Here is a 12,866-nt window from a genome sequence, read left to right on the forward strand (position 1 = left end):
CACTAATCCGTACCTCCCACTCCCGGCTTCAAGAATTCTCCCGAGCTGCACCTATTCTTTGGAATGCTCTACCCCAAGAAATTAGGATGAACCACAATTTACACAGTTTTAGGCGCTCCCTAAAAACACATCTGTTTAGGGTGGCCTATCACGTTCCCTAATCAAAGTCCTTTTATATTCTTATAGCCCATTCCTTATTTCTCCAAACATAAGTCTCCACCTAACCAAAAAGCACTACAGATACTGGCTGGTGATAAGCTCATGCAGCCTCTATCTATCCCTCATCCCCTCAAGATGGCTGGACCATCCTTGTAAATAAGCCATTGTACTTTGTGTCACCCCCACCTCATTGTAGATTGTAAGCTCTTAGGTGCAGGGTCGTCATTATTTTTGCTGTAATTATTGTATTATCTTTAGCTATGTTACTTATGACTGTTGTACATGAACCTGTGAATTGTTAAGCGCTGCGGAATATGTTGGCGCTATATAAATAAAGATTATTATTATTATTTAATTTTACATGCAAATTGTGAGTAATGCCACTTTAATTATCTGCTTTTGGGAAAAATGACACGACTTTTAATTAACCCCTTTACCCCCAAGGGTGGTTTGCACGTTAATGACCAGGCCAATTTTTACAATTCTGACCACTGTCACTTTATGAGGTAATTACTCTGGAACGCTTCAACAGATCCCCCTGATTCTGAGACTGTTTTTTCGTGACATATTGTACTTCATGATAGTGGTAAAATTTCTTCAACATCACTTGCGTTTATTTGTGAAAAAAAAAACGGAAATTTGGCGAAAATTTCGCGAATTTCAAACTTTGAATTTTCATGCCCTTAAATCAGAGAGATATGTCACACAAAATAGTTGATAAATAACATTTCCCACATGTCTACTTTACATCAGCACAATTTTGGAACCAAAATTTTTTTTTGTTAGGGAGCTATAAGGGTTAAAAGTTGACCAGCGATTTCTCATTTTTCCAACAAAATTTACAAAACCATTTTTTTTAGGGACCACATCATATTTGAAGTGATTTTGAGGGGCCTTTATGACAGACAATACCCAAAGTGACACCATTTTAAAACTTGCACCCCTCAAGGTGCTCAAAACCACATTCTAGAAGTTTATTAACCCTTCATGTGCTTCGCAGGAATTTTTGGAATGTGGAAGAAAAAAATGAACATTTATTTTTCTTCACAAAAATGTTGTTATTTCACAAAATTTGTTGTGCAATTTCTCCTGAGCACGCCAATTCCCCATATGTGGGGGAAAACCCCTGTTTGGGAGCACGGTAGGGTTCGGAAGGGAAGGAGCGCCATTTAACTTTTTGCATGTAAAATTTGGTTGAATAATTAGCGGACGCCATGTTGCGTTTGGAGAGCCCCGATGTGCTTAAACAGTGGAAATCCCCCACAAGTGACCCCATTTTGTAAACTACACCCCTCAGGGAACTTATCTAGATGTGTGGTGAGCACCCTGAACCCCCAGGTGCTTCGCAGAAGTTTATAGCATTGAGCCATAAAAATAAAATTTTCACATTTTCCCCCCAAAAAAATGTTTTTCAGCCTTCAATTTTGCATTTTCATAAGGGTAACAGGAGAAATTGCACCATGCAATTTGTTGCGCAATTTCTCCTGAGTAAGCAGATATCCCATATGTGGGGGAAAACCACTGTTTTAGTGCACAGCAGGGTTCGGAAGGGAAGGAGTGCCATTTGACTTTTTGAATGAAAAATTTGCTTGAATAATTAGCAGAAGCCATGTCGCGTTTGGAGATCCCTTGATGTGCCTAAACAGTAGAAACCCCACACAAGTTTCTCCATTTTGGAAACTACACCCCTCAACGATTTTATCAAGGGGTATAGTGAACATTTTGAACCCAGAGGTATGACACAGAATTTGATAATATAAGTTGTCATTAGTCTTGAGTGCAAGTGCTCGCTATTTGAGTTTGCATCGGGTACTCAGGTATGCACCATGTATCAAGGGTGCTCAAGTGACATGCTCGAGTCCCCGCCCGCATGTTTCCGGTTATTAGACACCCCAAAAAAAACATGCGGGGATTGCTCTTGCATGGCAGGCAATCCCCGCAAGATTTTTTGGGCTGTATAACAGCTGCAAAACATATGGGGCGGAGACACGAGCATGTCACTCAAGCATCTGCTATACTCGGTGCATACCCAACCCCCAGATTGAAACTCAAGTAGCGTGCGCTTGCGCCCAACACTAGTCGCCATATCATCGTCATTTTTTTTTCATTACTTCTGAAAAAAAACCAACACAACCCTAACCCCAACCCTAATACAACCCAAACCCTAATACAACCCCAACCTTAACCCTAATACAACCCCAACCATAACCCTAATACAAGCCCAACCCTAATCCTAACCCTAGCTCAACCCTAACCCAACCCTAACTCTAGCCCAACCTTAACCCTAGCCCAACGCTAACCCTAGCCCAACCCTACCCCTAACCTTAGCACAACCCTAAGCCTAGCACAACCCTAACCCTAGAATTTATTTTTTACGCCGTTCCTCGTGCGGTATAAGTGATTAGACGACTTTATTCTTCGGGTTGGTGCGATTACAGCGATACCAGATTCATATTGGGTTTTTATGATTGACAGCTGTAACACACTAAAAACCCCTTTTTTTTTGCAAAGACTAGTTTTTGCATCGCCATATTTTGATGGCTTGTTTTTGCGGGACAAGTTGACGTTTTTATTGGTACCATTTTCGGGCACGTGACATTTTTTGATCGCTTTCTATTCCGATTTTTGGGAGGCAGAATAAAGAAAAACAAACAATTCAGAAATTCTTTTTTTTTTTTTATGCTGTTCTGCATGAGGTAAAATTGATAAGGCAGCTTTATTCTTCGGGTCAGTACGTTTACAGCGGTACCACATTTATATAGCTTTTTTTATGTTTTGGCTCTTTTACAGAATAAAAACTATTTTATAGAAAAAAGAATTGTTTTTGCATCGCTTTATTCTGAGAGCTATAACTTTTTTATTTTTCGGCCGTTGAAGCTGCATGGTGGCTTGTTTTTTGCGGGATAAGATGAGGTTTTCAGCAGTACCATTTTTATTTACATAGGTCATTTTGATCGCGTTTTATTCCATTTTTTGTTTGGCGGTATGATGATGAAGCATCGTTTTTTGCTTCGTTTTTTTTTTTTTTCCGTGTTCACTAAACAGGTTAACTAGTGGAACAGTTTTATAGGTCAGGTCATTCCGGACGCGACGATACCAAATATGTGTACTTTTATTGGTTTATTTTTTTTTTCCATAAGATTATTTATTTATGGGTACAATATATGTTTATGTTTTTTTTCATTTTTTTAAAATATTTTCACAATTTTTTTTTTTTTTTTTTTCACTTTCTGACATTTTTATTACTTTTACACATTGTCCACTATGGAACTTTCACTTTTTACATTCTGATCGGCTGTATAGCACAAAAATGCAGCACCATCCCTGTGCTATACAGCCTGTCAGTGCTGAACAGGGAGAAGTTACTTTGGTCGCGCACTGCGCATGACCAAAGTAACTTCTTGCCTCCTGGTGACCCGGATGTTGTCATGATGACAACGTCCGGGACCGGACTCAGACGCCGCAAAGGAGGTAAGTATCGGCGCAATGCTGCGATCGACTTCGATGGCAGCATTTCGGGGGTTAATGTGCAGGGCGCGGTGCAGGACCACTCCCTGCACATAGCACCAAGTGTCAGCTGAGATAATCAACTGACACCCGGCGGTGATCGCGCCCGCACAGCCTGTGTGCGGGCGAAATCGCCAGGGCGTACTAATACGTATCTGGCCCATAAGGCCCAGGGCACAGATATGTATTAGTACGCCTTGGGCTGGAAAGTGGGTAAAGGGGTTGTCCACTACTCAGACAACCCCTTCTGAATCCCTATTTCTTCCATCAGTAAAATAATAACACTTATACTCACCTTTGATTCCCATGTGTTCCCGCACTGACTCTCCCGGGGGTTGCGTGATATGTAATGTCACGCGATCCCAGTGGCCAATCAGTGCTGGCTTCACTCTCCTTTCCTACAGATGTAATTGACATCCAGAGGAAGTGATAGCTGCAGCTGCTCTCTCACTTATTACAGGGCAGCACGGTGGCTCAGTGGTTAGCAGTCCTGGGTTCAAATCCCACCAAGGACAACATCTGCAAGGAGTTTGTATGTTCTCCCGTGTTTGCGTGGGTTTCTTCTGGGTTCTTCAGTTTCCTCCCACGCTCCTAAGACATACTGATAGGGAATTTAGATTGTGAGCCCCAATGGGGACAGTGATGATTATGTATGTAAAGTGCTGCGGAATATGTTAGCGCTATATAAAAATAAATATTTATTTTATTATATCTTGATTTGTCCGAAGGTGGGGTGAGTGAAGTCAGTGCTGATTGGCTGCAGGGATTGCATGACACAATGTCAAACAATCCCTAGGAGAGCCAGTGTTGACACAGCTGGAACGGCACCGGAAGTGAGTATAAGGGCTCGCTCATATGAGTGTATGACATGGCCGAGTGCTATCTGATATTTCATTGGATAGCACTTGGACCTATGTTGTACCATGGGGCAGTGCAGATCTGCAATTTTTTTTCTGCAGACCAAATCGGTCTGTGGAAAAAATTGCAGCATGCTGCGAGTGGCTCCAGAATTCGGATCATGCACACCTATACAAGTCTATGGGTGTGTGTGAAAATCGGACTGCACTCGGATGTCATGCTAGTGCAGTCCAACATCCGCGGACTCAGACTATGAAGAAAATGGAGAAATTAAGTATTTCATCTTCTCCACACCTGTACTACGATCCTCTCATGTGAGAGAATTGGATCACACTTAGATGACACTCGGCTCAAACACTGATCAGAGTTTGAGCCGAGTGTCATTAGCATAATCGGGCCGATTCTCTCTCATGAGAGAATCTACACTAGTGTGAGCGAATCAGGTCCTCATAAAAAAATATCACCAGTGTGAGCGAAACCTAAGTGTTATTATTTTACAGGGGGATTCAGAAGGGGTTTTCCGAGTAGCCGACAACAATCTTTAAAGAAGTCATACGTAAATCTTACTAGTTCAAGCTACGTCGCAGCTAAAAGCTAGAAAATGCATCTTTATTTATTCCCTACTTAACCAATGCAAAACTTTCCGTCATGTTAGAACTTCTGCGATGGTTGCATCATTTTATCCATGGAAAATAACTAAAGCCATTTAGATGTGAAGGTGTTGGGGAGACAGGAGATACACACAGATGACATATCTGGGACTTGACATTAATGTTACATGTCTGAGAACACAAGTCCTGTCTGTACAGTCAGATGTGTATCTAATCACATTTCTGATTTTTGTAACACTCTAGATCAGGCCTGGGCTGAAAACAGTGGCCTACTGGCCGCACCGCGCATTCCCCTGCCTGTCCGTCGCCACCACCCACTGTCACCGATATCTGCATCCTCAGGATGCAGACATCTGTGATTGCTGGTGGAAGATGGCGCCTCCGGACCCTTATTCCACCAATCAGCGAGTGAGACAGCTGACGCGATGACGTCATCTCATTGCGTCAGCTCAGCTGAGCTGCGCACCAGAGACAGGAGCAGAGGCGCAGCGCTGGGAGAACGGCAACGGGAGCAAGGTGAGTGTAGTGGTTTTTTTCATGGCTAGAGGGGTTAGTTGCTGGACATAGGCAGGCTATGGGGGTCTCCCACTGGACATGGGGAGGCTATGGGGGTCTCCTGCTGGACATGGGGAGGCTGTGTGGAGCCTCTTATGGTATATAAGGGGCTGTGTGTGTGTGCTCAAATGGTATATAGGGGGATATCTGTGACGCGCCCCCAGAGCCGTGGGGTACTCGGCAGCCGGGCCTATGGATGCCGGTGAGAGATATCACGGTGGCTGGCCCGGTCCATGGCCCAGGGCGGTCAACAAAAAGGGGAATTTTTTATAGGGGATTTGTAAAGTGTTCGTGACGCCACCTGTGGAATGGGGCCAAAGGGAGCCGCCGCCGCGGAGCAGTCCTCTGAAGCTGATGTTACTGCAGCAGGGATGGTGTGGCTCTCCACAGGAAGAGCTAGCTCCAGGGCAGTGTAGATAGTGTTGGTTGCGCTGGGCGTTGTAGTGCGGGGGGAAGATGGCGCAGCTCAAATAATGGACGGAGGCAGTGCGGTGCAGTCATCCGAGTCTTTACTCACAGTTGTTAAGTTCCTCAGGTTGCACTGTCCAGCTTACAGCCTCCCACGTCGTGCTGCGTTCACCAGACTGGGGGTTCAGCTCTTCCTCAGGTTGTTTAGGCGCACCTGACGGAACCCCGCTTTCTTGTGTTCCTCTCTAGACCGTCTTCACGCTGGATCTTCTCCCTCCTGCCCTGCGTTTCCCCACTCTCAGTCCCACTCGGGTGCTCTGAAGTCCCTCCTGTCTAACTGGAGTTCCCGGACCTGCTTGACTCTCACAGAGATTAGAATGAGGCTTTGGCAACTGGACTATGTAAGCCAGAAGCCTCCGGTTTTTCCAGCCGAGACTTGGAGTAACACGACTGGTCCAGGGGCCGGGCCCCTTCTTGCGGCCTGCGATCTCTCTGTCTTCTGACAGATTTGGGGCGTACGGGTGCCGTCCTGCACTCGCCATACCCCCTGGGATCCCTTCTAACAGAACGAAGCCTACTCCTCTGCTCCCTTCCTGGGCCTCTACCACTAGGCCCCAACTTGTGGGGCTGAGCTCCTAAGGAGACTCTGCTCCCGGACTGACTGTCCTCTCTCACTCCTCTGACTCATCTACCTTGCCACCCCAAAATAGCTTTCCTTTTTATACCTACTTCTATGGTGCTCCCCTAAACTGCTTCCTCCACCCACACCCACTACTGGTTTCCCCTACCTTTGCGTTCCCCCCACTCCAGCCAGGGACAGGGCTCAGCACTGCGCACGCATGTTGCCCTTCCAGCCGGCCTGGGGCAGTGTAGTGTTGAATGCGGGTGTTGGGGGATCCGGGCAGCACTCCCTTCTTACCTGAGAGAAGGAGACAACACACCTCTGGGTGAGGTGCAGTACCTCTGTGGCGACCGAACCCTCAGGGGCGCCCCACTCCCCCCTGGTAAAACACAGCACGTCCGAGGGGCTGGAACAGAGTAAGAAACGATAAATTATACATGCAAAATTTTTAAGAATGCATTCGCATATAAGATAATAAAACATTTCTTAACTTTATGGGAGGCACTTCTCTTTAAACGTTACAGGTTATTATTACACTATAAACACTTTTTATAACATTCTGTAACAGGGTGTCCTTTTTACTGGTAAAAGAGTGCAAAGGTAGCAGCATGAGGGGCCCTTCCGCAAACCCTCAACGTAGGCCCTGGGCGTGGCTGCAGGGCATAAGTGATCCTGGTGCTGGACCACGTCTTCTGCCACGCCAAACGGGTTTTTCTTCTGAGGTCATTTGGTTACACTTATAAAACCAATAGGAAGCACTTTAAGAAGTGCAGAACTATATACAAAATCAGTTTCTGGCTGTTCACAGTCCCCAGCCTGAAGTCTGTGCACCCTGACAGGTAATTATGCAAACATTATAAGAAAAACATTATTTTAACCTCCTATACCCTTACGGGTGACTATTTACAGTTTAGTCCCGCCTACTATACTAGTAGTGGGGTCCCCGCCTGGGGTATTTCTGGTTTTTGCTGGACCCAGCCGGGTCATCAGCTATGTCCTGCGGGGGGTGTCCTCGATCACACGGTACACTTGGAGGATGTACCACCCGCATTCCCCGTGGTGCCGAATGTAAGTGACACGGTCACCGGGGTACAGATTCCAGTCGGGATGGCCCTGTTCCAGCTCGGGCTCAACATCCCGCCGGTTCACGAAAATGTCCCTTGCGAAGTCGGGATCCTGAATGATGCCCCACTCAGCCTTCAGGTCAAACTTCACCACGAGTCCTTCTTCAAGGGGGCTGGGGTGGGCAGACTCCGTCTGACGGGCTTGAGCCTTTGCGGCCTTGTTGCGGGTCTCCAGTCGTTCACAACGCGCCCACCGAGCGCGCCGCTCCTTTTCCAGCTGCTGGAGCTCCCGCCTGCAGAACTCCTTACTCTGCAGGGCTTCGGCCTGGGTCTACTGCTGGAACCCCATCAGGTCCCCGTCCCCCCCCCGGTTGTCCCAACTAAATTCTTCTCCGCTGGGGCAGGCAACCGGGGGCGCTGGTGTTGGGAGTAGCGGGCACGGCTGATGGTTCTCGAACCGGGCGGACCAATCGAAGGCCAGTGCACTGTACACCCACTCGGGTGCCGGAGGTGGAGGCTCCGGAAGGGAACCGAGCAGGAGGTTCCTGGCTTCAGCGCCCGGGAGTGGAGGTTCCGGGAGGGCACCAAGTAGAAGGTCCTCAGGATCAGCGCCCGGGGCTGGAGGTTCCAGGCTGAGCAGCTGCTCCAGGGAGGGCATGGCGGGGTACGGGGAGTGCTGGTGTAGGAGGCCCAGGAGCAGGTCGGCGCTTGCAGCGCCCGGGACAGGGGATTTCTTCCTACCTGCTCCTGTGCTGCACACTGCCTCCTGGTATTCAGCGGGCTCTGCCGGGGCTAGGGTGCCGCTGCTGGCATCCGGTGCTGTTCTCCGCCGTGCTGCCAATTTCTCTAGCAGCTCGCTCCTCCACTTGGTGACCACTGCTTGCTGGGCCCATTCTACTTGCTGGCTCAGCTCCAGAATCTCACTCTGGAGGAATTCCGCATCCTCCGGGGACAATTTACTGGATTCCCCCTCTAGGGTGAGGGGGATCGCTTGTTGCCGCAGGCCAGAGGCGGAGGCTGGATCCTTGCTTCCATCCATGCTGGCTGCCAGGTGCGGTCTGTCTAGACTTGTTAAGACCACACCCTGTCTCCATTCCCTCTCTCTTCCTCCCCTCCCCTTTCGGGGGCGGTCCCATGGCAGTCTGCTGTCGGTCACTCCTTGTGACGCCCTCCCTGCCTTGACTGACACATCTACGCAGACAGTCACTGTTGCAAGGGGCAGGGTGTGCTTTTGGCGCCATTCTGGGACCCGGCCCACGATGGGAGGTTCCATATTGTTGTCCTTGATTACGCACATAATGGCGCCCGTTCTTCTGGGGCAGGCGCCACATTCAGTGTAGAAAAACAGTTCCTTAGGCACACAATACCCGCTGATAACGGGCTGGTCGCGTATCCCGTTCGTGACGCCAGAAGATGACGCGCCCCCAGAGCCGTGGGGTACTCGGCAGCCGGGCCTATGGATGCTGGTGGGGGATATCACGGTGGCTGGCCCGGTCCATGGCCCAGGGCGGTCAACAAAAAGGGGAATTATTTATAGGGGATTTGTAAAGTGTTCGTGACGCCACCTGTGGAATGCGGCCAAAGGGAGCCGCCGCTGCGGAGCAGTCCTCTGAAGCTGATGTTACTGCAGCAGGGATGGTGTGGCTCTCCACAGGAAGAGCTAGCTCCAGGGCAGTGTAGATAGTATTGGTTGCGCTGGGTGTTGTAGTGCGGAGGGAAGATGGCGCAGCTCAAATAATGGACGGAGGCAGTGTGGTGCAGTCATCCGAGTCTTTACTCACAGTTGTTAAGTTACTCAGGTTGTACTGTCCAGCTTACAGCCTCCCATGTCGCGCTGCGTTCACCAGACTGGGGGTTCAGCTCTTCCTCAGGTAGTTTAGGCGCACCTGAAGGAACCCCGCTTTCTTGTGTTCCTCTCTAGACCGTCTTCACGCTGGGTCTTCTCCCTCCTGCCCTGCGCTTCCCCACTCTCAGTACCGCTCGGGTGCTCTGAAGTCCCTCCTGTCTAACTGGAGTTCCCGGACCTGCTTGACCCTCACGGAGATTAGAATGAGGCTTTGGCAACTGGACTATGTAAGCCAGAAGCCTCCGGTTTTTCCAGCCAAGACTTGGAGTAACACGACTGGTCCAGGGGCCGGTCCCCTTCTTGCGGCCTTCAATCCCTCTGTCTTCTGACAGATTCGGGGCGTACGGGTGCCGTCCTGCACTCGCCGTACCCCCTGGGATCCCTTCTAACAGAACAGAGCCTACTCCTCTGCTCCCCTCCTGGGCCTCTAGCACTAGGCCCCAACTTGTGGGGCAGAGCTCCTAAGGAGACTCTGCTCCCGGACTGACTGTCCTCTCTCACTCCTCTCACTCATCTACCTTGCCACCCCAAAATGGCTTCCTTTTTATACCTACTTCTATGGTGCTCCCCTAAACTGCTTCCTCCACCCACACCCACTACTGGTTCCCCCTACCTTTGGGTTCCCCCCACTCCAGCCAGGGACAGGGCTCAGCACTGCGCACGCATGTTGCCCTTCCAGCCGGCCTGGAGCAGTATAGTGTTGAATACGGGTGTTGGGGGTTCCGGGCAGCACTCCCTCCTTACCTGAGAGGAGACACCACACCTCTGGGTGAGGTGCAGTACCTCTGTGGCGACTGAACCCTCAGGGGCGCCACATCTGCATACTTGATTCTGCTCAATATTAAGTGATACAATTAATATTAATATAAAGTAATTATAATTAATATGTTAATATTAATGTTGAGCAGAGTTAATTTCAGCCTATTGGTTTGTCTCTCCACAACAGTCACAGTCTCTCATGTGGCCCCTCTGGAAAATTAATTGCCCACCACTGCTCTAGATGAATTTCCATCCATACAACATAAAGCGGTTACAGATTTCACAAAACTCTGCAGATATTTATCATTACTGTCAAATTACTATTTTTTTTACTCTTTCACAAATAAATAGATAAAAATGTACTCACCTCAGATATCCGGTCTCGAGAGTGTGACAGCTGTAGTAGTTCCTCATATCTCTGCTGATAGAGGTGAAGAAGTAGCACCAGGTACAGACTGGGATTTAGTGTGGCCTGTTTGGCACGAAGAAATAGTTGTATTACTGTACTAATAGTCTATTGATTCAAATATACATATAAGACATACAGTGTCGGATTGGGGCCCCAAGAGTCCACCAGTAACCAACTCCAGGGCACCACTTTTCAGCTACATGCAAATCTGACATTATCCTTAATCACAAATTTATATAACAATGATCTGGGTAGATTGTTACATGAATAAGATGCTGCCTTTGTCTGTACATAGTGATTCAAGTATATTGTGCAAAGTCCTGCTCATATAAGAGGGTGGTGGCCCACCGGAGGATCCTCCTGTTCTCCTGTGGGCCAGTCCAAGCCTGAAGACATATATAAGCAAATTCAGAGCTCGTATTCCAACCTATTAGGTCTGTATATGTTTAGTAAAAAAGAAAAGAAAAAACAGACTACACAGCCTCAGGGTCAGCAAGTAAAGCTAATTGTACTCAGGTACATTATTTTGATTGTGATATGTGCTTACACTTGCTGCTTCTGCTCTAAGCACATCTTATGGATACAGATTTTTTTCCTTTAAATAGTTAGCAGTCGCTACTTGAGGACCCTGGACCCCTATTTACCCCCAATGCCCTTGGCTTATATCGCCTGTCAGTGTCACCTGAGTCTCCTGGTGTTTTCTGTAATGCTCGCTCAAGCTGAATCCTTCAATTTCACACTCCACCTTGTGTTTGCACATCTCGCACGTACTTACTATGTTCAGCTCGGCACCTGGAAAAGAAATGTATTTGTCAGGCTTTTTATCCCCCTTAATAGAGGATCTCGTCACCCATCAACTACTCTAAAATCTTCCAATGCTCTTTAATTCCTTATGGAAATGTATGAATAAATTGTGAATTGGATGATTTTTTTTTCATCCTGATTTTAATTGTTCGTTGGTTACCATGACGTCTACAATTAGGGATTGCTGAAAGGTAGTGTGATGGCGTCATACCATATCCAGTCCCTTAGAAGCAATTAGATGCGAGAAATGTCCGTCTTATGCACGCATTCCACAAGCTCCTGTGCTGCTTGTCTTTTTTTTGGATGTTTAATAAATGGATCATTATTGACGGATGGTTAGTAACACTTCATCTCTATACTAATTTATTTGGATTTAATGTTGCTACTGTCTATGTCAAGTACAGCACCACAGGGCCCGTTGACAGATTTGAGTTTAAACAAGGTTGTCCTCTTTACAGCATCCTGATTGTGCCAAGCAATTTCTTATGTTACATTGGACCAGTATATCTAATAAAGTTTTAAACTCTTAGTGGGGTATATTTGATCGAAGTCTCCAATCTCTGTAGTTTCCACAAACTTCAAATAAATCAATACTACAAGTGAATATAAGAAATTTTGTAATATATCTTGTCAGTGACATTTTCTTCTTTCTCCACTCATGAGCCACTTCTTCGCCTCTATGCATCTTCTCAACCACTCCACAAAAAAAAACCTAGCTCAAATCCATCTTAGTCAAAGCAAGAGGAACTGCCAGCACCATGAGATGTCAGGTTATACCTCCTATTATACTTTATTGTGAGGGGAGGTGAAGGAATGAGGAGCACTCAGCACTTTGAAAGACCAAGCAGCCATAAGGAGATTTGCTGAAAACTGCTGCTCAATGTATTTCATTTCAGTGCTGGATTTACAGTCACACAGCTCAGTACTGCTGTGTAATGTCATCCATGCTGCCGATTCTGTCTGTGTGCAACGTAGATAGAAGAGGAGAAAGTGTTATTCCTCATGTACACAGATGGGAGAGCTTATTCTGAAAAGTTACTCGAGATAACATGCACACTTTAAGGCTATGCACACATTATACCCGTGAAACACATCTGTACCCATGGGCAGTATATGTAATGTAAGAGGTGGAATTCATATGATTCAGCAGAAAAAAAAAGCACAAATGAAGTCAGAAACATACAAGGATACAGTATCCTAGACTTGCATAGGTGCAGTATTATATCACTTCTGAGCTTCTATAGAACCATAATACAGTTGTTTT

The 12,866-nt window shown here is 47.2% G+C and overlaps 1 protein-coding gene across 3 annotated transcripts in view; it reads right to left on the minus strand.

Annotated features, from left to right (window-relative positions):
• The window catches only part of MARCHF10 (membrane associated ring-CH-type finger 10), a 72,799-nt gene that overhangs the window by 13,620 nt on the left and 46,313 nt on the right, over nt 1-12,866 (minus strand). For 2 of the 3 annotated variants that reach the window (XM_073683145.1, XM_073683146.1), the window contains exons 8-9: nt 11,481-11,590; nt 10,757-10,861 (exon numbers count right to left, since the gene is read on the minus strand). In XM_073683145.1, coding sequence (XP_073539246.1) covers nt 10,757-10,861; nt 11,481-11,590 — 215 coding nt within the window. Of the gene's footprint in view, nt 1-7,017; nt 7,127-10,756; nt 10,862-11,480; nt 11,591-12,866 lie in introns of all 3 variants that reach the window. The other variant, XR_012322008.1, reaches the window with a different exon arrangement.

This window comes from Phyllobates terribilis, unplaced genomic scaffold, assembly GCF_046119375.1.
Source record: "Phyllobates terribilis strain yellow unplaced genomic scaffold, ASM4611937v1 Scaffold_5__5_contigs__length_657084704, whole genome shotgun sequence".
Classification (NCBI taxonomy): domain Eukaryota; kingdom Metazoa; phylum Chordata; class Amphibia; order Anura; family Dendrobatidae; genus Phyllobates; species Phyllobates terribilis.